At 41.1% G+C, this 26514-nt stretch overlaps 3 protein-coding genes, 1 long non-coding RNA gene and 1 pseudogene across 4 annotated transcripts; 1 reads left to right on the top strand and 4 right to left on the bottom strand.

Annotated features, from left to right (window-relative positions):
* Positions 1-1000: 1000 nt before the first annotated feature.
* Positions 1001-2266, bottom strand: LOC133917933 (uncharacterized). The gene has a single exon (XM_062361745.1). The coding sequence runs from the start codon at positions 2264-2266 to the stop codon at positions 1001-1003; it is 1266 nt and encodes a 421-aa protein (XP_062217729.1).
* Positions 2267-2832: 566 nt separating this feature from the next.
* On the bottom strand, positions 2833-7220 carry LOC133917932 (uncharacterized). The gene is made up of 7 exons (XM_062361743.1): positions 7094-7220; positions 6921-6992; positions 6037-6369; positions 5899-5970; positions 4876-5799; positions 4561-4772; positions 2833-4470 (listed from the first exon to the last, which is right to left on the bottom strand). Exons 1-7 carry the CDS (start codon positions 7218-7220, stop codon positions 2833-2835), a joined length of 3378 nt encoding a protein of 1125 aa, XP_062217727.1.
* Positions 7221-7899: 679 nt separating this feature from the next.
* On the bottom strand, positions 7900-9643 carry LOC133918152 (uncharacterized). The gene is made up of 3 exons (XR_009909724.1): positions 9585-9643; positions 9186-9290; positions 7900-7957 (listed from the first exon to the last, which is right to left on the bottom strand). It is a non-coding gene; the product is annotated as an uncharacterized LOC133918152 (long non-coding RNA).
* Positions 9644-13736: 4093 nt separating this feature from the next.
* Positions 13737-20440, bottom strand: LOC133917931 (SUN domain-containing protein 1-like; annotated as a pseudogene).
* Positions 20441-21381: 941 nt separating this feature from the next.
* Positions 21382-26514, top strand: LOC133919145 (LRR receptor kinase SERK2-like). The gene is made up of 11 exons (XM_062363426.1): positions 21382-21690; positions 22880-23012; positions 23099-23170; positions 23449-23592; positions 24007-24078; positions 24161-24232; positions 24322-24437; positions 24530-24658; positions 24737-25078; positions 25192-25586; positions 25972-26514. The coding sequence occupies exons 1-11, from the start codon at positions 21600-21602 to the stop codon at positions 26281-26283; spliced, it is 1878 nt and encodes a 625-aa protein (XP_062219410.1). The 5' UTR covers positions 21382-21599; the 3' UTR covers positions 26284-26514.

Below are 26514 nucleotides of genomic sequence, written 5' to 3'. Positions count from 1 at the left end.
GTTAAACTTTTCCTTAACATGAGTTAATAACTGAATCGCACGCTTCAATTTTTTTCATTTTTTTTCAAACTTCCTCCCTATAGAATATGATGCAAACGACATTTTTTTTGAAAAAAAAAATCACAGAAGGTCTTAAAATTGTGTCTAATTTTTTTAAAGATTTTTTGAATTTTTTTTAATTTTTTCGAATTTTTTGAATTCAAATTCGGTTACCGTTCGGTTTCTGAAACCGAACCGGATCGAGATGGTCAGTTATCGCGATTTTTACTCGATTACTGTCGGTTTTTTAATGCTGCTACCGACTCTCTCGTGAGTTGACGTAGACAAATTGTTTTGCTCGTGCTTAGGCTGGTTTGCAGGGCATAGAGCGAGTCCAAACACGTTACGGTAGATGAAGTCTGGATTGTTTCTTGTTTACTAGTAACCATGCACGTGCGACACGCACGCGCGTTTTTTTATCTACGATTTCTAATATGTTTTTAGAGTATCAAAAATAAAAATAGATAGTCACGCGCAATTTTTTAACATCTACGGTTACTTATATGGTTTTAGAGCATCAAGAATAAAAATAAACGATACATCAAGTAATATATGGTTGAATAGATAGTCACGTGCAAATATAATATCACAAGTAATTTATCTTTGGAAACATCGAATGCCTAATGCTCTTGACAATTTTTCGTACAAGGAGGGGATGTCGTCTTCACATTCGTTTATGTTATATTTCAGTAAGTTTACCAAAAAATTGCTTCCTTAGTTGACTGTCGTTACCATCCTGCATGTGCATTTCATGTCAATAACAAAGATCCGTGCGAATTGTGCACCGTTGTGTGTTGGAGAAGACTTACTCTATGAATTGTAGGTTCTGGCCTTTTCTCCATTCTATGTGCGCTTGCACTCGAAAACGAAGAAACCAGAAGCGTTCCTACAGCACAATTAATTATTACATTTGCAATTCACAAACGAATCAATTATAGTGAGGTTAGAAGCAAGATACCGATCATGAAATCGAGGAACACCATTCCAATACATCTCTGTACACAATATTCTTGGTGCTTCTCCCCATGGCATCTATATCTTTATTTAGCTTAGATAGAATCCGTGTTGACTGACGTGATACACCCCTTGATAATGCAACATACAGCTGTCCATGAGAAAACACAGGCTCGGGTAGATAAATACCAACATTAGGAATGGTTTGTCCTTGAGCTTTGTTTATAGTCATTGCAAAGCTAAGGCGGATTGGAAATTGTTTCCTCTTGAATCTGAAAGGAAGTGAAATGTCCTCTGAAGGGGACAAAGGGATCCTAGGAATGAACACCCTCTTTCCAGCATGTTGCCCGCCAACAATCTCTGCATCAATGGCATTACGTTGGCAGGCTCTAACCATTAGCCTTGTTCCGTTGCAGAGACCGTTGTGAGGATCAAGATTCCGAAGCAGGATGACTGGACAGTTGCTTTTGAGTTTAAGCAAATGTGGTGGCAATCCATTTGGTGTGATTGAGTTCAGAAAGTCAATCGGATAGTTGTTTCGTGAATCATCGTCGACAGAATCAAAGCTGTAGTATATCGTCTCCTTGCCTGGAAACCTATCTATCATAATTGCATTCAGCTCATCCACATGCTCATTCTTAGTTGAGAGGATAGCACGTGCACTCATGTAGTTCGCTGACGTAGAATTGTTCTGGAGATCTGGAAATACAAATTCAATGAGTTTGTCAATTGATTCTTCTGCAATACTGTAACCAACCACGATATCATTTGGGAGACGCACATAATCATCACCAATCGTCTCTTCTGTTCCATTGCCGATCCTAAGGAGGTATTCGGAGAACCATGGGTCAGACTGCGCCCTCATATTCCGGGTTAGCTGTATCTTACGTATCTTCTCCCATATATAAGACCTTTGTAGTGTAGCATCAGTGATCTGTGCCCTCGTACCACGTGTCACCACTGGAAGGACCTGCCTAAAGTCTCCTCCAAATACCATGACCTTTCCACCAAAGAGCTGCGAGCATCCCATTATATCCTGGAGAGACCTATCGAGTGTTTCAACAGCTTGACGTTTGGTCATGGCAACTTCGTCCCAGATTATCAAGTGTGACCTGCGAAGCAACTCAGCGGTACCGCTCTGTTTGGTGAAATTACACATGTTGTTGTCGGAAAGCTTTATGGGGATCTTGAACCTGGAGTGGGCGGTGCGACCACCGGGCATGATGGACGCTGCAATACCAGACGTTGCAGTTGCAATGGCTATCAGACCCATCGAACGAACCTTTGCAAGCAATGCCTTGTACAAATATGTCTTTCCCGTGCCACCTGGACCGTCAACAAAGAATACCTGGCTCTTAGAGTTGATTACGTGATCCATTATTTCATCAAACCCCGACCGCTGCTCTGTGTTCAGTGTATTAATAAGATTTAGATGTTCTACGTGTACGCCCACCGACAATTCCTCTAATATTTCTCTCGATTGATCGCTATAATAATCAGCTGTATGAACAATATAATAATAAAATATTAACCGAACCGTTAGGTAACATAACAAAATGTTTACAATACAGTGTTAGATACATAAGCACTGACATAACTATAAGAGAACTGCCATTTTGTTATGGTTTATTCACATAACCATATTTTAGCAATATAATTGAGCCTAATTATTTGTACATTTACCAAGGAAAATTGTTATATGTATTATGTAAATCATAATACTTTAGTCAACAAGTCAAGGTGTTATCTGCAAACCATAATTCATCATGGAGATCAACTGTAATGTATTTACCAATAAATCATGACTATTGACAAAATAAGCGAAAAAAACGTAAAACACTACGCAAGGACATCACCTGAGTCGTCAACCTCCGGAAGACCATAATTCCTTACATCCTTGCCCATTGAATGAACCACGTTTCTAATATCCCTAAGCACCAGTTGCTCAACCATTGCTGCATCATTATGTGTACGACGATAATCTTGGGACATTGCTTCAAAATGATTTTCCCATAAGCCACGGATATTTGTCGCCTCACAGAATACAATAATTGTCGCAAACAACCTTCTCAGTGCACAAGGCATGTGGAATGTAGTAGACTCAGCCAAGCATTCATCGAGGGATCTATCAGTCTCTACGAGCCCTATCATCTCGCACGCTTCTCTGAAGGTGGAACAGGTTTTCCCATGTACAGTACGAAGGTTCTCGTATGAAGTTGTCCCTCTCACATGGTTGAGGAGCACACGTAAATAGTACCTCTCCCCTTCAGCAGGGTTTGCATACACAATTCTCCCAACCTGCGGCCTCTTTACCCTTGCCTGCCAGCGCTTGTCGGACTTGATCCACCGGAAGTGCTCCGGGAACTCTTTGTATAACAATTTACGTGCCTTGCTATCCACCAGGTTCATCTTGAAATACTCAGTAAGCATCGACCTCTTAGATTTCTCCCGGTTGACCACATCATTCAGGTTATCAGTAGCTCTGTATGACACAAGTTGCATGTTTGGCAGATGCAGTTGAAGTTGCAAAACAGAAGGAGATACGGCATACAAAGGGAAACCAAATATCCGATACACGGCCTCGGGGGGAGTTATGAACCTTGCATCCCTGTATTGTCGAATCTCGTTGATTACTGTACCATTTTGATCTGGTGGATCGACTGAGAAGGATGCACGGTCATGACCTTTATAGACATATTTGTATAGGTACTTAACTGCCTTGATGCTTGAGCAAACTTCGACATTAATATGGCAGTTATACCGCATAAGCAGTGTGGGGTTGTACGGAACCACCCATCTATTATCCAATACAGCACCCCTGGTCGCCACTCGACGGCCATCTTCCCTTCTCCTATATATAGGATAAGAGTCTTTTCCTTGCTGTGTAGCCGAACAGAATTGTCGAGGATAACGAAAACGGCAATGTCCGTCTATCATGCAGGGGCAATTTTTGTTGAGAGCACCACATGGTCCATGTAGCATGTGCTTGATAACCAGAGCATGCAATACAGGGTATTTGACAGGATCAGGAATCTCTGCTGAAATAACCTTGTCGTAATCATCAGGACTGCTTAACTTACTGTTAGGGGCCATAATCAATAAGAAGTGCTCATGTGGCAAACCTCTCTTCTGAAACTCTGTAACATGTGCATATGATGCAACCTCACCCAAGTGACTCTTCTTGATCAAAAAATCGTGTAAATCACGCAGCTTAGCCCGGTATACTCTCGCAACCAATTCTGGTCTATCTTGTGGTGTCTGGCCCGGTAATAGTTGCCTTGTTATCTCCTCCCAATGTGGATTACAGGTCATTGTGACAAAGTAATCAGGCTTACCAAACCGGGTCACTAAAACCATTGCGTCAAGGAATCGTGCTTGCACGTCTCGATCTCCTCCAGGAAAAGTCCGCGGGAGCACAATTCTTAGACCAACCTCAGAAGCACGCACTTCACCAGCAGCAATTGTATCTATAATGCCCTGTCCAGTATTATAATAAGCAACACATCAGACAAAAGGAGGACACGTGTTAATGATACAATCTCAAATAAATAGGATGACATGTAATACCTGGTACAAATCTGCACGTATGAGAGCTTGATTCTCTGGTTTCGAATACCAATCGAGCCTCATAGACTCTATCTTTATGTATATGTCAACAACCCACTGTTGGAAAAGACGGCGCCCATGTAACAGTATGTTAAATTCTCCAAGCCTGATCTGCAACTTGAAACAATAATATTCCCTAGCACTGACATGTTTGCTGGACTCGCTACAACCATCTGCAAAAAAACATAAACTCAATACCATAGTCACAAGGGGCTTAGAAAAATAGTTGTTCATGCAAAATTTTAAATTTGGGAAGGTAGGAAATAGCCTGCGGACCTTCCTCGTCACTGTTGTCATCATCATTGTTATCATAATTGTTTGGCCAATCTACTGGGTCAGGGCCTTCATAAAGCATCTTACGTTGCCATCCTGTTTCTCCACCAGGGAAAAACAAAGGATAGGCCAACGGATCGTAGCACCCATGGTATGCCCGAATATACCGAGGTTTGTCGGCTTTTCCATACACTATAACACTTCTATCGAAACATTTTTGTGGATCATTCCCTTCCATCCAGATAGCAGCAACTTGTGAAGCTGTGGGGGCATTGTACCTTCGCTGGTCCAATGCAATATCCGTGTTCAGCTCAATCCTATAATCATGGAGGTTAGGAGCAGAACCAACATTCTGAAAGGTCTGCACATAGGGGTTGTGCTCTAGTATCCTCCGAATCTTCCGGATCAAATTGATATCAAGACCAGGAGACCTCTTAGCTCTGTGTTCCATTGTCTCATCAGTATCATAGAAGTATAGCTGCAGGTGTCGTGGACCCTTCCCACCAGGTACCAGCTGGTCCAAACGGTGATATAGCTGACCATGTGCACGGAATGTATATATACCAGTTCCTGCAGCAGTGCTGACTCGACGATCAAGTGTAACACCAAGACTTGTAAAGGAGAAATGAGAATTGAAATATCGTATGTGTTGTCTGAAGTATTTTGCATCGTCATCATCAAGGCTCGTATACAATCGTCGCAACTCATCCGGTACATCTGGAATGAAGATTTTAACCTTCCCTTTCCTACAACAAAAAGCAAGTCCCTCATATTGGAACCGTTTGGCTCCACAATACGGGCAGTTTTTGGCTTCCCTTAAAACATGATGCTTCTTTGGAAGATTTTGGTAGATGCGGTCATACGGATCATAACCTTGCATACCCACACTATCAGGACCTCCCACCACGTATGATTCAAAAACAACATCTGCACAAATACCAATATATTTATATGGAAAGGTTACATAATGAATCAGATAAACCAACATATATGTGATGGGACTGTAGATTGCATTGATGTTTTTACCTTGTCCACGATATAACCTCCATTCTTCATCATCGAAATCATCGGGAACATCTTGGACTGCCTCGAGTTTCTCTATGGGTCGAAAGAAGTAGTGTGAGAACACATCAAAATAGAGTACACTGATGGATAATGTGTTACCTTCATCTGACGAATGTAGTTCCAGTGGTTCAAAAATAAGCGAATCACATAGTTCGTTATCAGGATCTGGTCGAATATCAGCATGATTCAATGGATCAAGCGTTCCAATTGTGATGTGAGTAGTATTTGATTCCACTTCTTGATCATTTTCCACGAGTGCACCAGAGTTTTTATGTTGGCGGCTAATACGCAGGCTGTGTAAGTATTCCGCTCTACGCTCGTCTGACAATTTCGCGTACCATTGTCGACCCTTTTGACGTTTACGGTCTGACTCAAGACCAGAACCCCGATGGTCACTGCTCGTGAAACTTTCAATGCCACTACCAGCTGTAACTGTCAAATAATACAATCAAATTAGTTTCCCTATTAAATATATGATAGATGATTTGTGGTGAAACTAAATCGAGTAATTAAACCATCACCGTACATGTGGGATTCATCGGTTCACATGAAGAAGGTTCTCGATCATTAAGACCGAACACTTCATATTTCTTTTTCTGGCGGGCTAAACGCTTCTTCTCTAAGTATTCAACCTTCTTATCCGCAGACATTTGGGCATACCACGACCCATTATGAGGAGATGGATGAGTGTGATCTACGACACTTGCACCTAGTTTGTTTTCTGCACCCATCACAAGTTATAACCAGATCGAGTGTGAACACATGTTTTTTAATTAGTTCACGCAATATACGGCATGTTATTATACCTTTAATCAGAGTGTTTGTCATGTCTCCAAACGGAGTACGTACTACACACGACGTGTGATGTAATTTTGTGACAGTGGATTTTCCGGATCCAATTTGGTCGATGTCCAATGCTGCAATCGAACCATATGAATTATGAATTTTTGACCGTTGGTAGTTATCATTTCGGCGCAGCCAACAAGTATCATCGCCAGGAGCAACATTTTCCTTGTTCCATGCGGTGCAAGATTGCCCACATACACTTGCAATGCCTGCAGACACATCACAACAAAAAAATGTGGTATGCTTCAGTAGATCGTCTAGAAAAACAGAGGTGTTAATGAAAAACCAAATAATGAATTCATGGAATTACCAGGTGTTGTCGAGATAGGATTCGATGTTTCACGGAAATCTGCAGTGAGAATTGTTGAGCCATCTTTCTTATTCTTACGTCGCTCGCGATTCTTTCTGAGTAATTCTTCTTTTTTTTCTGCAGACATTTGCGCGTATCGCTCCCTTTCTCTCCGCCTCTTACGTTCTTTAGGATCTATGAGCGCTGGCTGTGTAGTGGATGTCTTGGATCCACCACCTGAGATGTATATGTTGGGGCCGTCCAATGAACAAATGAAACATGTAAGTACTGCTTTAAACATTGAACACTGCACACAATGTAATGCAAGTTAATGGAATTACCATGTGTTACTGAAAGCGAAGTCGACTCTTGATGGCATTCAACACTAAGAAGTGTCACATCATCCTTTTTTTGCTTATAAGATTCCCACTTCATGTCAAGCAACTCATCTTTCTTATCTAAAGTAATTTACGCGTACCTGTCCCTTTCCCTCTCACGCTTAATTTCAAGTAACTCATCTTTCTTATGTACATCTATTTGCATGATCCGGTCCCTTCTCCTTTCACTCTTTATTTTAAGAAACTCTTCTTTCCTATCTTCAGACATTTGTGCGTACCGTTCCCTTTCCCTTTGCCTCTTACGTTCTTTGGCATCTGCGAGAGATGGTTGCGCACTGGACGATGAAGACCCACCCACACCGTTAATGTCGGATCCTTCTAATAAAAACCCAACAATATATTTGGTCAGTAGTTTACATATGAACTTCACAAATTATATCGAAAAAGCAACCACTTAAGAGAGCTATTTTTCAACATCACTTGTAATACCAATGATAGTCATGTCATTAAACGTCGTGGTACAATCAATTTGCTTCGAAGACGACATCTGCGAGAAAAGGATATCTGACCGTCAGATTCAGAAAATTTTAAAATTTATTAAGTTATTATAAAGCAAATATTTCTCATCACACAATATAATGATGCTACCGCTAATGCCAAACTGAATAAATAACTAAAGAAAACAGCCAAGCGATCTTTTAAATGTTGTTAATCGTTAATCTGATCCGTCACTTGGCAGTTTGACTCAAGGGTTACTATCAGACGTAGCGGATGGACACGGTGCACCCGAACAATTAGAATCTTGGACCGGTTCCATGGTCTTTGCTAATCTCTCTCTCTCTATACCACATCCATCCAGACAGAGCTGTAATCCAAGTGAAATTTCAAAGTCAAAATTCTGGCTGATTCAAACCATCCCCTTGCCTTAAATGCCTAGGTCTAGAGGTACACCAAATGTTAGGCTTCTAGGTCTAGAAGTACCCAACTGAACGGCATGAATGTATAATGGAATGAAGCAGACAATGGACCTATGTTTGTTTACTCCAAAACTGACACGATATTCTGGTAGAATTGTCTAAATGTTGCAACCAACTGCATTAATTTTCTCACTAAACTAAATAACATGCATAAATATATGAACGGGCAGATAAGAGACTCATGTCTATGTAGATCTAATCTAATACTGGCACTGGCAAGCAAACAATGCCCTACAGCACATCAGCACAATGAAGGAAGAAGACACTGGACAAATAGTACCATGCAGGTGCAACTAATGATGACAAATAGAACAAACCATTTAGTTATTAGGTGCACCTAATTACAAGATAATACAAATTTCAAACTGCCGGACATTGACTTTTTTGGATTTTTTATTGCAGCATAAAGAACATCAAGGACATTGACCTTTGTTTGAAAACAAAGGCAACTAAGGCCAATGGTGTAATATCATCAGTTTTTTTGCAGTAGAACACAAAGGCATCAAGTAAAAATTAGCACTAATGATACACAAAGCAATCGAAATATACAGATGTGAAAATATGTCACAAACATATAGTTTTGTGTAGATTTAAATGAATAGAAAAAAATATACATTCTAATTTCCCTTTAAATGCTGCAGAGGGGCAAAGCTACAATAAAGCTAATTATTACAGGATTTATCAAAATAAAGAGAAATGTTGGAGAAAAGGATTGCACATTATGATCATGATATACTCCATATAAAATGGTATTGGGTGTGAAAAATGTAGATGCTGATAAAGTTTAGGATTAAACACCTGACCAAAACTGGCAGCAGCTATCGGACAATCTTCAAATTCTTTGAACACAACTTCAATTGGACAACCCATTTCCTTCTCAGGAGAAAATGCAGGTACTCTATCCTGCATAGAAGCCAAAAAAGGGGGATACGTCATGCGTACTTGTACATGGCTCTTATGAACTGCTTTGGTTTTTAGTTAATCCAGTACAAATTTGTGTCTTGTCATTCATCATTTTGATTTATGGTAATTTTGTCAGAGTGTTAGAGCAAAATCACCAAGAGGAATACAGAACAATGTACAAACAAATCTTGTCAGGATAAAAAAAGAACAGGAACCCAAGTTTAAAAAAAACTCTCGAAAATAGAAAACTAACAGAAACATACACCTATATGGCAAGATGGAAATGCAAAGTACCTGCAATTTTGCAAGCTCATCAACGAATTCCCTTGGAAACAAATCAGATCTTGTTGAGGATAACTGTCCAAGCTTGATAAATGTTCTATAAACAGAATGTTCTATTGAACAATTAGTCTTTGGTAAAGAACCTGCACAGCTTAGAGGGTCCAAACAAGAATACATGGTATCAAAATTGTAGATTCTGATCCAATATAGCATTGGCAAAGATTGATGTCGGTATCATATTTTTATGACATGGTAATGAACTTCAGATACATGTAGTAAAATAACATTTCTCATTGCACTAAGAAAAAGGATATGAAATGTACCAATACAAGATAAGAAAAAATGATGCACTAAAGAGTGTTCTTTTTATCAAAAAGATAAAAAAAATATCTATATATTATGCATAGTTTTAACACATGCACATTATTATGCATAGTTGTAACACATGCACATTATATATAAAGAACTGTCCGTTTCGCCCATATATATTGTTTTAACCATTGCATTAAGGAATCATAGAGTTATGCATTGATGAAACCAAAATAGAAAAGTACCAATACAAGATAAGAAAAAATGATGCACTAAAGAGTGTTCTTTTTATCAAAAAGACAAAAAAATATCTATATATTATGCATAGTTTTAACACATGCACGTTATTATGCATAGTTGTAAGTTGTAACACATGCACATTATATATAAAGAACTGTCCATTTCGCCCATATATATTGTTTTAACCATTGCATTAAGGAATCATAGAGTTATGCATTGATGAAACCAAAACAGAAAAGAAAAATAGCTCGTACAGGGGTCAATTTATAGGTATGCACATTGCATAACACCTATTGATAAAAAGAATCATGGATAACATCATATCATGCAATGGTGGTTGAAACAACCTTGACATCAAACTAATGGGAAATGAGACCCAGCTATCATGGTAGCTGTCCCCTTTGGCTTCATGCACATGATACATGCAAAAATAAATTCATTATATACATTCTCTGAGTGGAGGCCTGCTAGATCATTTCCTAATGATGCTAGCAAGCAACATGAACCATAGAAGTATGTATTAAAGATTACTCAAATAGCAATTGCTAGGTGCAACAAGACCACTTACAATAACACCCTCAAACGTATGTATTGCTCAGTATAATACTATCTGCGGCCTCCTTACAACAGCAGTCGACTTACCACACAATCGCTAGTCCCTCTTCCTCCTCCTCGATGAAGTGCACTCCTCGGCGTCCTCGAAATACAAACAAAGAAACACCAAAAGGTAAGATTTATACTGTCATCAGCTGGCAAAGTAGCTAAAAAGGAAATGCAAAATACGGAATCACTGTTATCGGAGGAAAATCAACAAAACAGGAAATGCAAAATAAGGAATCACATCGGCAGACATAGGCAGCCATGTCCACCAAAAAGGAAGTGCGCCATACGGAACCACCTCGGTTGGAAGGCGGCGGCAATTTCCCCACATATCTCGCTTGCGTGGGCCCAGATCGTGCGCGAATGGCGGGAGGAAGAGCACAGTGAGGAGTACCGGAGGCGAGGAGAGGGTTCGGGGAGGAGGGTGGGTTGGGCCGCCGGAGAGGGGATCGGAGTGAGAGGCTGCGTGGGCCCAGATCCCACGCGAATGGCGGGAGGAGCACGGTGAGGAGGACCGGGGGGCAGGAGAAGGGTCGGGGAGGAGGATGGGTTGGACCTCCGGCGAGGGGATCGGAGTGAGCGGCGGCGGGGGGGGGGGCAGGGGCAGGAGCGGCGAGACCATCGCGTGCGCCGCCGGTCAGGGCATCTATGTGAGCGACGCGGGGGGAATTGAGCGGCCTGATGTGCGTGGGGGAAGGGTGCGGCCCGGTCCTGCAAATGAACGAGCCGGCTGGGTCCGGTTTTTTGTTTCGATTTCCTATATATGGATATCAGTTTTGTCCGGTTTAACAAGGTGGGAGGGTGGGTTTTATCCGGTTTTCAATCAGGTGGGAGTAGGAGGCAGGAAACAGACCGGGCAGAACACGGTGGGAGGGAGGGGAGCTGTTAGATTGGATCTGGAGGGTTGAATGGGGTGCTCGACACCAAACGCATTCGCAGCTTTATAGTTTAGATAGAAACAGACCCGGCGTATCTCCATGCAACCGAAGTACAGGCAAACATTATTTAGCCCAATAAGCCAGGCAGCCCAGCAGCCCATCGGCCATAGAACAGGCACAATGACATGCGTCGTGGATTGGTGATCCTGCCGCCGCCCTGCCGGATCGTGTGATCACATTTCTCGAGCGTGTCTTCACGATCGCGTCGCATTCACGCCGCCGCCGGCCGCCCAGATCGTGTCGCTAGCTGCGCTCTCCAACTGCAATACTGTAAGAAGCAAGGCATGGGGGCAGCCGCACGCCCGCACAGACTTCATCGATAGCCAGTTAGCACATGCACATGTGTGACTGCAAGTCCGCAAGAAACTAGCCAAAGCAAGACTGAACAAGTAAATAAATTGATCTGCTTACAGTTACTAATTTAATCAGTATGTTTTGATAGCTGGTTAACTAGGGTTTACTAATTTAATCAGTATGTTTTGATAACTGGTTAACTAGAGTTAATTATATTAGGTATTCTTTCGTTGTGATGCAAATTAATGATGCCGTGAAAAGATTATATTGACACAACTAGCTATGGCACACTCTTTTTTATATTGTAATAATTGAACTTCTATCTGTATATGTGTCACAGATAGATTCTTTTGAGGATAAAAAAGAATCAATTAGTATATACCCGATGTTCAGATGTTAGAAGGGACCAAGAACACATTAAATTGTACACTAACAAAAGTTATATCATGACATAACAAATCAAATAAGACGCATATAACCAAAGTTATCCCGCAAGCACTATAAGAAATCTGACTAGCGATAATGACATGTTATCATCATGGTATAATGATATTTTTATTACACAATAATAATAATAACATATTTTACGCATCACGCGCTTCGCCATAGAATCTATATCATAGAATGAGCTTAATGATGAAATCCACAACATCGTCATTGAACATCTTACATGACATAATGATTATATTATCATCATAGGAGAAACTATTCGATGACATTTTTATTCATCATGTAATGTAAGATTAAACGTCATTATCAGCTATATTTCATCACTAAAATTCTCAGTCACTTCTCATCCATGATGAAAAAAAAATCATCATGCAAAGCATGATCGTTGTGACAAAACAGTTCGTCATAAAGTTTTGTGTATCAACACTAAGGATCTAACATGCATCGATTGATTATGATGAAACAATTAATTATCATGGAATTATCACGCATCCTATAGCAATGTAGAAATACATTACAGAATAATATGAACAATTAGACCATCCCATTACATCAAGGTCTCTGTTTCTTGCCTATGAAAAGTGCTATATGGTCTTCGTGCTTTTTGTTTGACTCATTTGCTTCCTCAATTTCTTCCTCATTTCTACTAGCAATTTGTGCCCGCAGCCTTTATTCTTAGATGATTTCTTCAAGCTCTCTTGTGTGTACAGTAGATGAACTAGTGGCAGCTTTGAATAAGTGTTCAGGTATATTTGCTCGAAGGAAATATTATCAATGAGAAAAAATAAAGTATAATTATGGATTTAAAGGATATCTTTACTCTCATGCACCAGAGTAAGTGTTCAGGTATCTTTGCTTGAAGGAAATATTATCAATGAGAAAAAATGAAGTATAATTATGGATTTAAAGGATATCAAAACCAATTACAAAACAGGAGACACCAATGATATACTCTACAATAAAATATCGTGATGCTTGCTTCAAAACCAACTAATGTAAGTTACTGTCAATTCAAAATAGATATTCAATACATTCAGTAGGTATATTTGTTGCGTCTGAACAAAAACATATGTTAACCAAAACTACAGCTGAATTCCTAAAAACATTGCCAACTCAGACCATGCTTATGAGAATTTTTCCCTTTCTGGTTAAGATTACCAGTATCTCCAACAGCAGCAATCAACCAGCCGAACTTCAGCATTATCATCTTAGATAAAATAAAGAGGGAGCAATTGCTTGCATAGTTATGTGCTTCTTGATAATATTGCTACAATTATAGTAACAGCTTAACAGGGCACAGAAGCAAGTTTTTATTCAAAAGATAAAAGCTACCCTATAGAACCAACTGCAACAGTCAAAAGACAACAGATAGCTAAAAAATAAAGCATCAGTTGATACACAATCTAAAAGATTTTGGAAACGAATCATGAACACAAAAATCAAAATGTGCAATCTAAATAGAAAGACTAGACAAAGATAAATGGAGTTGTCTTTGTATCACATTCATCCCCTTCAATAGTAGCCCAACAATACATGTTCATTTGTTTAGAATAGTTATGAATAAACATTGTCAAACGAATACTATCAATTATACTCAGGATTCAAACAATAAATATTCAATTAGCGCATTCCCAACAAGCATGTACATGTCATAACCTGGTACAACCATATAGAATACTCTCTAGATGGTGCTTGCCAAAAAGTCTTACCTTGGAGACATGCTCTAGCATGACTGCCTCAGGGATTATACATATCTTGAGATCTCCATAAACCCACTGCTGCCCTACATGGTGAAGCACTGGCTGGGCTCCCCAAAGCTCGGCTGAAGCAATTTAAGATACCAACACGTTTAGCCACATACGCCTCCGAGTGGTGGACGACTCTTCCCCCACCTGAGGCCACTGCGTAGTCCACCCTGCCGATCCCATCAGCAGCATGCTTCTCAACCTCCTTCATGGCGATCTCCCTGGTCATAGCTCGCACCTGGTCCAGATCGACCTCACTCCCAGAACCTGAGCCCAGGCTGCCCTTCACATCATCCTAGAATTTTTCAAGCTCGTCTACTCCACCCGCTTGAGCCCAGTTAGCGCGTCGCTGAGCTCGTCAGCCCTAGCATCGAGTCGGGCGAGCTGGCCCTCGAGCGCTAGTCGCTTCTCCTCCAACAGTACGGCAAGCTCATTCCTGGCGGCACCGACCTCTCACTCAATCATGTGGTCGATGGCCTCGACCTGCACCTGCATCATTCGGAAGGCGCGCGCGAGGGAAGCCTCGAGCTCGGTGACGCGAACATTGTATCCCTCAAGCGCTGAGGTAGAGGAGCACAGTGATGAGGGCGACATTTTTGGCGATGACGCTGAGCACAGTCTGCCACCTCTGCCGGGACGACGATGAGTGTGGCTTCTTCCCCCACGCCTGGAGAGCTACGACTACCACGGTGGCGACGGTGGAGGAGGAGGGACGGGGCGCTGAGGAGGCGGGGTGCAACACGCTGGTCGATGAGGAGGACCAGTCGCTTGCGCAAGGTGGCGGGGGGGATGGGGTCTAGGGTTAGTAGGGAGAAGGTAGAGCTTGTGACCGCAGCGGCAAGGGAGGGGGATGATTTGGAAGAGGTCGATCGGGAAGCTTCCTGTTGCCACAGATCCAGCCCAGCTCATCTGACCATTCGTTTGTAATCGTACGATAGGAGAGAATCAGCCAATATGGTCTGACCCTATCGGGTCGATTGGGTGTTGCAGCCCAGGACCAGGCTGAGCCATAGGCTGAGTGTAGCCGCATGTGTTTGCAATTTGCACCGTGTCATCTTATTGTTGTTTGGATGGTGTTTGCACTGTTGCTATATGGGTGCTTGGGTGAGAGGATTACTTTAAGTCTTGAGATTTTAAACTAAACTTGGATAGCCTATCCAGAAGACATGGTTTAATTTAAGATTAGCTCAAATTTGAACAATTTGAATCCTTTCTATCCGAATGTCTAGTGCCTAGCATCGCTTCTAAAATACCCATCTTCTTTTATGGTTGTTATTTTCCCTTCGAGATCAAACCAATTACATCGAAATATAACAACATATCGAGGAACGTGGGAATGGAGAGCAGGGGAAATAAGGTTCCTTCCCACATTTTTCTGGACATATTATTTTGTGACAAGATAAATATCGTCATTGAGGTGTACTAGGTACCATCTAATATTTTTTATGATGATGACATGTAATAATATCAAAAAATAGTGGACATTCGATGACGACGGTACTAGTTCATCATTGTTTGCTTCCTATTTTGTGACGAAAGCTCATATTCGTCATAGACACATCTAACGAAACTGCTCCACTATGGACTCATGATGAAAGTTCTTGAATCGTCATCAAATAACTCACATTTTGTGATATTTTCAGGTTTTGTCATGACCATTTTTGTCATAGATGCTCAAATTTCTTATAGTGAAGGTACATATTTTCACTGTATTTGTTGTCCTTTCTCTTTAGCTATATTAGTCACTTATGCATATGTTTTGTTACAGATTATGTTTGTATTGAATAAGATATTGCCATTGTCAAATCCGTCGAATCATCACCTAGAAATAGAATACTTACAGACATCGACGATGCATTTGTAGACAAGTTACATTTCGAAGGCCTTCTGCAGCCTAACGAATTCTTAAATGATGAAGTGAGTACAACTTCATAAAGCAGTTATATAGCATGCCCCTATAATTTAATCATAATTTATAACTTGTAACTACAGATCATAAGCGTATAAATCCATTATATAAGAGCTGAAGAGCATCTGCATTATATAACTAGTGCACAAGTCTTCCTAAAGAATACTTACATTTCTAGCTTTCTAAAGCATGATGGCGAGCTGGCTTTTCTGCCTCTTTGCACTGTTTATTGTCTAGTGTACTGTCCGGTATTCATTCTATTCACGCCGGATCATCCGATGGGTTGAACCTTTGATCTTCAGTGGCTGCATCCTTCTCTGGTAATAATACTCTGGTGCATTCATCCTTCTCACACCGGACCATCCGGTGGGTTGAGACTTCTCTTATTTTCTCTGGAAATGCTCCGGTACAACTCCCACTGATCATCGAACTATCCGATAAGACTTAACCTTCATTTTTCAGCACGGCACCTTCTTTGGAAGAATTGCTCTGGTGAGCACTCTTCTCAAACACCGGACTTCCGGTGAGGTCTTTAGGCCTCTCTCTCATTTGACAAATATACTCTAGTGAGTTCAAACACCCAGAGCACCGTACCATCCGGTGAGGCAAATCTTACTGAGACTTATCCAATTCAGTCCAACTTGTCCCGGCTGTGGTGGCTTCTTTATGTATTGCATCCATGAGACTTACTAACATATATTCTTGATAAACATGTTAGTAACATTGATTATATTGTCATTAATCACCAAAATCATAATTATAACCTAATGAGCTATTTTCACTACACACCCCATAGTGTAGTTAAGGATAGAACTCAAATAGGACTCAATTAGAACAGTTTTCCCACCAGAGAAAAGGTACATACATTGCCATAATCCCATTCTCTTTACTACCTTTTACCCACAAACATCAGTTATCTTACTCTAAGACGATTATCACTCACTGGGATCCCCAAGTAGTTGATAGGCAATGAACCCACTTTGCAGTTCAATATTTTAGCAACTCTTTTTTGTTTTTGACCAGGAGCACCCAAAATAATCACATCACTCTTCTCATAATTGATTTTTAAACCATACTTACTCTCAAAATAGTACAACAAGAATTTTGTATAACTAATTGATTGGTCATCCAATTCTAGAAGAATAATGATATCATCTGCATATTGTAGATGAGTAATCCCATCAGGAGTCAAATGAGGTAGTAAACCCTTTATCAGCCCCTCCTTTTTAGCATTGTTAAGAATTGCATCCAAAGCATCTCCAACCAGATTAAATAGCATAGGAGAAAGAGGATCACCCTACCTCAATCCTTTGAAGGTTCTAAAATATTCTCGAGGAGAACCATTGATATTAATCCCAATTCTACCACCCTCAACAACCTGTTTGGTCCATTCTATCCACTTTTTTTTGGAAATTTTTCCTTCGCAAAACTTACTCTAAAAAACTCTATTGCACCTTATCATAAGCTTTTTCAAAGTCTAGTTTCAGAATAACCCTAGATTTTTGTGGTAACTTTCAACTCATGTAGAACTTCATACAAGATGACAACACCATCTAATATTTGCCTCTCAGAAATAAAAGCAGTTTGAGATTTTCTACTAAGTCAGTCAGTCAAAGGGGTCAGCCTCAAAGTCAAAACTTTGGTAAAAATCTTGTAGTCCACACCCAACAGGCATATAGGTCGATATTGCTTGATATTATTGGCCTCTTTCAATTTTGAAATCAAAGTGATCAAGCCATAGTTCAATCTTTAAGGTTAAACTTGTTAGGCTTTTAACGGAAGCATCACCAGGATCATCAAGCCAAGCATAAGATACCCACACAAGACACGATGTTTTTAACGAGGTTTAGTCAAGTTGCCTACATTGTCGGAGTATGACTACGGGCGCTCCTCCCTAACTGTTTCAGTCTTACCTTTGGTCATAACGGTGGTGCCTTCTATTTAAAGGTCCGGAATTAGAAATTTGACTATAACTCTAATCCTAACCTCACCCAATTACAACTCAAGTCTATCTGTAGCATACCATGTACATATAGTCGACATATATTCCAATAAAACTCTGCTTTATGGAACAAATCAAATATCTCTAAAAAGATATGTTCCAAGTGCTCTCACAACTATTTGTAGAGAGTCACTGAAAAGCCATTAGGGTCAGGTGTTGAATTAGTTTTCATCTTTTTAAGTGTCTTCTTAATCTCTTCAGAGATAAAAGGTTGCACAAGACAGTAAAATATTGCACAAAGACAAGTAGCCACTCAGGTGTTAAAAGCTTCAGTTTCAAACTAAATATATATGTAGTCAGAGTCAATCTATCTCTCTTCTCTATCAAATAACTGTTTGTAATAGTCTTCTGTTTACTCCAAGTCTATCTTCCCATAAACAATTCTATCACCATCTTCCAGAGAAAACATGGTAAGACGTTTGGTGTTTTCGGAGAGGGAACGATCGTTGAGTGACTTTACGGTCTTCTACGGCCAAGAATTTTGCACCTCCAGAAAAAAGAATTCTTCAGTTATCATCTGGTATAATCCAAAGTTGCCAAAAGCTCGATAGGACTCGCGTCGATATGATACTGATACTGATACCTACTTTTTTTTTTCTGGTTTCCACAATGTTAAAATTACCTCTTTCACAAAAAAGTTAAAATCACCTAACTAAATCTACAGCTGTTAATTCATTCGGCTGCTGGTCGTTAGCAGTAATAACGACCTGAGTAGACCGGCGGCGTCAAACAGTTTGACCGGGTCCGGCGGGCCCACCAGAATGGAAGGAAAGCCGAGGGAGCACACGAGGACACATCGCACGTTTGTACCGAACACGGTAGACACTTTTTCTCCCCGCGTGACGGCATCCGATTGGCTCGCGCCCTGGGACGACAGTGGGACAGGTGGGCCCGGATCGGCGCTGGCTTTTCTGCGCACGGGGTGGCAGTAGACCCGGATTTTCTTATCGTGTCACGGCACGGGAGCGGGCGTTTTGACTGTGCGGAGCTGGAAATTTTCTACTAGTAACCGTTGCACAAATCAATTTGTATAATCGAACATATTAAAACTTCTAAAATATTTTAACAAAAATATGATAATATAGAGCATACTATTATTTAACACCATATAAAAGTAAGCTCAAACAACAAATTGTAGGAGAAATAAAAAAGAGAAAATTCAACAAAGATACTATTTACAGATTTTTTTTATTTCTACTTATACAAGTTATTGTTTGACCTCAAAATTTTATGAGATGGTAGATGATAGCATACTCTATACTATCATATTTTTATTAGAATTTTTACAATTTTTAACATAATGTTTTTAGTTGATTACACAAACTGATCTGTGTACAAACACAGTAGAATTTCTCAGTGAGCTGGGCTTGCACGGAGGTGAGCGGGCCCGTGGCGCAGTGAGGCGAGGGCCGATCCATGGACTCGCCGTACTGCTCCGTAGTCCACAGCATCACCGTGAGCAGTGGACTAAGTGAAGCATTTGGTTTTTGTTCAGCAGTGGACTGTTCTATGTTATGTTCTTCCTTGTTTTCTTAGAGAAAGAAAGAGTGGGTAAATCAAATCAATTTGTTCTCATACTCAACGACCACGATACCAATACGAAAATAAAGGCGTGACAAAGTAGCCACAGGGGAACCTGTGTGTCTGGATTGAATCCCATCGTGTACTTTACTCGACTAAACTAAATATCTTTGTTTAGACTTTTGCTTCTAATTTTTTTTCTGCTAGAAGTTAGAAGCAGAAATAAATAGTATTGCTAAAAGTAGTTTTTAAAAGGCAGAAGTCTGTTTAAGGAAATAAATTATAGTTGAGGAGCCAGCTGAGAAGAGTTTTTTTTTTAAGAAGTGGTGTGCTGGGAAGTTAAAAAATTATTATAAAAGACAACAACTAAAATTCAAAAATAACTTTTTAGAAAAACCAAAAGCACAGCTTTTTAGAAAAGATAAAAGCAAATCTCCAAACAAACAAACCCTAACACAACGCTCTTACCAGAATAAACATGAAATGAGTCCTTCCACGGATCAAACAACCCAGATGATGAGCTTTCCAATCCTAAGTGCTTGCGTACAGTTGTACTTAGGAATGATAGTTTTGTCCGTTCACCTGCAGGGAAATACTCTAATAATGTCAAATTTGTTTATTATTTACTACTCGTAGGTATATTTATGGACACAAATCGTTACCCGACAGGTATATAGATACAGGTAAGGTATACCTATACCTGTGAAACTCTACCCATTAATATATATGACATGTGGACCCTACTTACCCATCCCTAAATCTCTAATATTCTAACCACTCCAATAGTTCAACTCCAACGCTCCCTCGCCATAGCCCGCATCCAGTGTCCCTGGCTGATTTCCTGCCCACCTGTTCGCCATCGCCCAGCGTCACCGTTGCTAACCTAGCCCCTCCCTGCACCGCCCCTGAGCCTTGCCGCCACCTAGCCCTAATCCTACCGTGTCTAGGCCCAACGTCATCGCTGATGTCCGCGCACATGTGATTTGGATCGGGCCGAGCTCATGATAGATACAGATGGAGGAGGTCTAGTGGGTAAACAGATATACATACAGACAACATGTATGATCTCAGCTCTTCGCCCGTAAATACTCACGAGTATACCCATAAACCAAAAAATAATATAAAAAAGCACCATCTATACTCTCACATCCGATTGTCATCCTAATGGTACCAATCCACACAATCACGCGAGAGTAAGTGACGAGACCGGGCGTACCGAGGACCATGTCCACGAGATCCCGGCGCCCGGATGCCGCCATGTCAGGAGATGCCGCCGCGGCCTGCTCCTCTTCGCGTATTCCTCCCTCCCAGTGGTTCCTATCAAGTGACCCACCCCACGGGAAATGAGCATAACGGTGAACCTGATCATCCGGATTTAAGTTATACGCTTGGCACACGTGTTCATATTTTTTAAAATTCAAGAAAAATAATATATATACATATGAATGTATTAAGCGGTTAAAACACGTACTCATACTATATAAAGTTATATACTCTAATCTTATTTAAATATCCACGTTAGTATGTGAGTGTGTACGCGTATTTGACTTGTATTCCAAAAAATCACCCACCCCACTCCCCAAAAGCGCCACCCCGACCCGCGACTCAACTCACCACCCACTCGCTTCCACGCGGCCCCAGTCCTTAGCTGGCCCCGCATGTCAGTGGCGTTTGACAAGGCCGCCCTCTGCGTCCTTCCCCTTCCGCGAGCGTAGGCAATGGTCCCGTCGCGGAGTAGAACAATTTAGGTCGGAACATACACACATACACACGCGCACAGAGCACTTCAATTTCGGCTACATAAAAATTCGTCGCATTTCTCTCTCTGGAGAGAAAAAAAATCTCGCTTCCATTGTGGGAAGAGAGAGAGAGGAGGAGGAGGAGGTTACGAGCTAAGGGGGAAGAGGCCGGCGGCGGCGGCGGCGCATCAGATCGGCCGGCGCCGTGCAGCTCAGGAGCACCGGTGGGGCCTGCCATGCGTCGGTGAGGTTGTGGGGCCCGCTTGGCGCTGGAGTTGGAATGGCGGCGGCGGCGGCGGGGAGGTGGTGGGCGGCGGTCGTCGCGGTGGCGGTGGTGCTCGGGGCGGGACGGGTTGTCGCCAACACCGAGGGTGAGTTTGACCTGATCTGATTCGTAGCCCCTTGTGCTGTGCTGTTTGGTTTGCTTCCATGTTTGAAATCTCTACTGCAGGGGACGAAGCATCTGAGCTTGTGTTTCTTTTTTTACCTATAACTTGACGCTTAGTTTTGTCCTAAGTAGTACTTTTTTAAATCATGGTCTGTATCTCTCCGAATCCAGATCCTCGGAGATTGTATTGGTTGTGATGTTTTTGGCTTCTTGGCGTTTATATCGACAAGATACAAGTTCTGATTGTAGCTCTGGTTTGGTGGAGCAAGGGAATGAACAAGCTATGATTAAATGTTTCGAAAAACAAGCTATGCTTTAGTAGCTTTGTGTCGACAGAGAATGGATCTTTTTTTGGTTCCGTGTAGTTGTTTCACTTTGTCATATATTTTCTGTGGTCGGGAGTTCAATTTACAGTGAAATCCCCTTCCAATAATTTTGCAGTAAGAAGCCACCAAGTTGGCCTAGTTTGTTTGCTTTTGTTTTAAAACAGAAAATTTGTTCGTTTTTGTCTTCCAAAACTAAACAAAGAGTTATATTATGTGATAACTTAGTTAATTCTTGTTTTTCTGTTTGCTGGGTGCTAGCTGTTGTGCTGTATAAGGCTCCATTCTTTTTGTTTTGTAATTGTCTGATGCCCCTTTCCGTTTTCAGTGGACGGGTTTCTGTATCGTTCAAACTCCTTTCTTCCTTCAATGAACGGCAGCGCTCCTGCCCTATTTTAGAGGAAAAAAGTTTTATCATTACGAGGCTTGCGTTTTACTTTAAGGTGACATTATTTGATTCGTTTTGTTCTGTGTTTTGATTGAGAATTGTAGATGCTAGTGACAAAACTATTTGTCGCGTCTGAGTTTTTTCTTTCTTGTTTGGGAGTGCATCCTAGTTGTGTAATTGAACAGTATAGGTCTATACAATGCGTCTCCATGGTTTACCATAGGTAGAAGAGCATAAACAATTGACGAGCCAATTGTAAGAACTAGTCTGTTTAGTGTTTAAGGAACTTCCAATTACGTAGCTTTGGCCTCTGCTTTGGAAGTTTCAATCACATTTTGTTTTCTCCTATGAAACCTGCTTATTTCCAGAACGTTTGCATACAAATTTGTTGATAAACTTTCTATGTATTCGGTTTAACTGTGAATATGCTTGCTGATGATAATGGTACCTTTTGTCCATAGGTGATGCTTTGTACAGCCTGCGGCAAAGCTTGAAAGATGCTAACAATGTATTACAGAGCTGGGATCCCTCTCTCGTTAATCCATGTACATGGTTCCATGTTACGTGTAACAACGATAACAGTGTAATCAGAGTGTAAGTGGGTGAAAAAGCTCTCATTTATGCATTTCCAAGTGTTAAAGATGTGCTCATTTGGATTCTAATTGTTCCCTCTTTCTCAGTGACCTTGGAAATGCACAATTATCTGGTGTACTAGTGCCCCAGCTTGGTCAGCTGAAAAACCTCCAATATTTGTAAGTTCTGCATGAGCTGGTTTTGCTAATTGTTGCAAGATGTGGATTAGCTGTCTCTTGTATGCACCCTTGGTGTAATTGTTTGAAGTTTTGGATGAGCAGTATGCTGTGTCAAGCTAATGAATGGTCCATGTAGAAGTTGGTGCATCTTAAAAATTCATTTTCTTTACATTTTTATGCCTGATTCTGTTTTTTAGTTGTAGCACACATTTCCTCGTTTTGAAATGCATTTCTTTACATCTGAAAACTGATTTATATTGTTTTTTTTTTTGTAATAGGGAGCTTTACAGCAACATCATAAGTGGGACAATACCCCCTGAACTGGGCAACCTAACTAACCTGGTCAGTTTGGATCTGTATATGAACAACTTCTCTGGCAATATCCCTGACAGCTTGGGGAATCTATCAAAGCTGCGTTTCCTGTAAGAGTACTCATTTTGTTTACTAGCACCCACGTATGTTGTTTTACTCTGACTGTTGTTTAGATTTTTTTTTTCAGTTAATTTGTTATTTTGGCTGTTGTTTTAGACTTTTGATCTCTTTGTCTAGAACAGCCTATATATTTTCCCACCGAAAAAATAAGGGGAACATGTGATGTTGCATTTGTCGATTTGTGTGACATATTGGTATTTAGCTAACTTTATTATTTTTCTTTTTCATACATGGACTTAGGTGTTTGTTTCTCCTCCGTCCTCTTACTTTTTTGGTGCTTATTCTATATCAAATGGCAGTCATATCATTGATTTTTTTTATGTTTATTATTTTGTCTTCTGTTCTCTGATATTTTGATATAGTCAAAAATATTTATTTGTTTCTATGCCTAATTGCAAGGATAGCCGTCTTAACAACAACAGCTTGTCTGGTCAAATTCCTATATCCTTGACCAATATCAGCACTCTCCAAGTACTGTAAGTAGCATGTGCACTACTACTGTTCTCTTGATAGTTGTGTTATGTGTAGGATGAATATATAACTATTATGTTAATGCAGGGATCTCTCGAACAACCACCTCTCAGGAGCAGTACCATCGACTGGTTCTTTTTCACTCTTCACCCCTATAAGGTCTTGTACCTGCCTACCTGGACAATTTGATGATGCTTAGCCTAACTGCATCTTCAGTGTGGATGATGGATATTACTTGATTGTTACAGTTTTGCCAACAATCCGCTTCTTTGTGGTCCTGGTACTTTGAAGCCATGCCCTGGGGCTCCTCCTTTTTCCCCACCTCCTCCATACAATCCTCCATCGCCTCCAACTCAATCAACTGGTAGTTTCTGAATCTACTCACCAGTACATTAGAAAAACTTTAGCATTCTTGATGGCATGTGCTTCCTGGATTTATATCTCCACTTCTATTAGGTGCCTCTAGCACTGGAGCAATCGCTGGAGGTGTTGCTGCTGGTGCGGCATTGGTGTTTGCTGTTCCTGCAATCGCATTTGCAATGTGGCGCCGTCGTAAACCTGAAGAGCATTTCTTCGATGTGCCTGGTCTGTATCGTATGCTATACTTTGTTTTCTGTTATCCATATGACCTGTCTGTTCATCTGCAGTCCCTTTTTTCTTCAGCTGAGGAGGATCCTGAAGTTCATCTTGGTCAGCTTAAAAAGTTTTCATTGCGGGAGCTTCAAGTTGCAACTGATAATTTCAGCAATAAGAACATTTTAGGAAGAGGTGGTTTTGGAAAAGTGTACAAGGGAAGGCTCGCTGATGGCTCGTTGGTAGCAGTGAAAAGACTAAAAGAGGAGCGTACACCTGGTGGTGAGCTCCAGTTTCAAACAGAGGTCGAGATGATTAGCATGGCAGTGCACAGGAACCTTCTCCGACTTCGTGGTTTCTGCATGACACCTACTGAACGATTGCTAGTCTATCCATACATGGCTAATGGGAGTGTCGCATCACGTTTACGAGGTACTTTGTTCTTTCTTGTTATTGAATTATTCTGAATATTGCTGCCACAGGCAATTAAACAATCAGAATATCACCTTTATGCTTCCTATTCTCATTAATTGTACTGATGTCAGAGCGTCAGCCATCTGAACCACCTCTTGAATGGGATACGAGAAGACGGATTGCACTGGGATCTGCAAGAGGACTCTCTTACTTGCACGATCACTGTGATCCCAAGATTATCCATCGTGATGTCAAAGCGGCGAATATTCTTTTGGATGAGGATTTTGAGGCAGTTGTCGGTGATTTTGGGCTTGCCAAACTTATGGACTACAAGGATACCCATGTAACAACTGCTGTTCGTGGTACAATTGGACACATTGCTCCCGAGTACCTTTCCACTGGGAAGTCCTCTGAGAAGACTGATGTTTTTGGCTACGGGATCATGCTTCTGGAGCTTATTACTGGACAGAGGGCATTTGATCTTGCTCGTCTTGCAAATGATGACGATGTTATGCTGCTTGACTGGGTAAATAACTTTTCTCCTGATTAATGAGCATACAGTATTACCGCGCTACAGCTCATGCTTTTGTTTTATCATTCTGCTTCAATGTCTGTGGCTATGCTTAAATAGTTTGTTTTCTTAACTATTGGTATCAGGCTCCTGTAATCATGAAGTGCCCTTAACCCATTCCCTTCTTTAATAAAGAGTGCATTGGCAAGTGACAAGCTGGTAGTTCACCCTCCAGGGGACATCAATCATGTCTAGAATATGCTAATGCGCAATCAGCAGCTCTGCTATATGCCTGATGCATTATAAAAATATGTTGAACAATCAGAACGATGGAATGAACAGACTGCCCAATGCAAGAAATAGCTGGCAAAAATATATAATTCCAATTGGCATCTTGCAGGTGAAAGGATTGTTGAAGGAGAAAAAGGTGGAGATGTTGGTGGATCCAGATCTGCAGAGCAACTACGAAGAGACCGAGGTGGAGAACCTGATCCAGGTGGCGCTGCTCTGTACACAGGGCTCCCCGTTGGACCGTCCCAAGATGTCGGAGGTGGTGAGGATGCTCGAAGGCGATGGCCTGGCAGAGAGATGGGACGAATGGCAGAAGGTGGAGGTGGTGAGGCAGGAGGCTGAGTTGGCTCCTCTCCGCAACGACTGGATTGTTGACTCCACATATAACCTTCGCGCGGTGGAACTGTCCGGCCCAAGGTGACCACTTGACAGGCATCACTAAATGACTCCGACATAATTGCAACTTAATTGGCAGATTCAGTCAAATTGTTGCCTGTGTATATGAAAGGTAGCTTTGGTCTTGTTAGCGGCAATTCCAAGGGATGTTATTTTTTTGTATTCCTCACTAGCCTCAGGTGTTGGGGTAGGCTGCAGTTGTGTTGTTAAGGTGAAATTCGTATATTTGAGGTGAATTTTCTGAAACTTTGTTTTA

Source organism: Phragmites australis, chromosome 5 (genome assembly GCF_958298935.1).
Source record: "Phragmites australis chromosome 5, lpPhrAust1.1, whole genome shotgun sequence".
Taxonomy (NCBI): Eukaryota; Viridiplantae; Streptophyta; class Magnoliopsida; order Poales; family Poaceae; genus Phragmites; species Phragmites australis.
The sequence above is the reverse complement of the archived record's forward strand: the minus strand, read 5'-3'. Positions and strand labels throughout refer to the sequence as shown.

Bases quoted from the DNA above. Each gene is read 5' to 3' on its own strand.
- LOC133917932 (XM_062361743.1), bottom strand. From the start codon at position 7,220: ATGTCTGCAGAAAAAAAAGAAGAATTACTCAGAAAGAATCGCGAGCGA. The intron at 6,370-6,920 runs GTTGGCTGCGCC...ATTATTTGACAG, and splicing joins TGCTCCTGGCGATGATACTT to TTACAGCTGGTAGTGGCATT. The intron at 4,471-4,560 runs GTATTACATGTC...AATACTGGACAG, and splicing joins TACGTGCAGATTTGTACCAG to GGCATTATAGATACAATTGC.
- LOC133917933 (XM_062361745.1), bottom strand. From the start codon at position 2,266: ATGGGTCTGATAGCCATTGCAACTGCAACGTCTGGTATTGCAGCGTCC.
- LOC133919145 (XM_062363426.1), top strand. From the start codon at position 21,600: ATGGCGGCGGCGGCGGCGGGGAGGTGGTGGGCGGCGGTCGTCGCGGTG. The intron at 24,079-24,160 runs GTAAGTAGCATG...ATGTTAATGCAG, and splicing joins ATCAGCACTCTCCAAGTACT to GGATCTCTCGAACAACCACC. The intron at 24,438-24,529 runs GTAGTTTCTGAA...CACTTCTATTAG, and splicing joins GCCTCCAACTCAATCAACTG to GTGCCTCTAGCACTGGAGCA.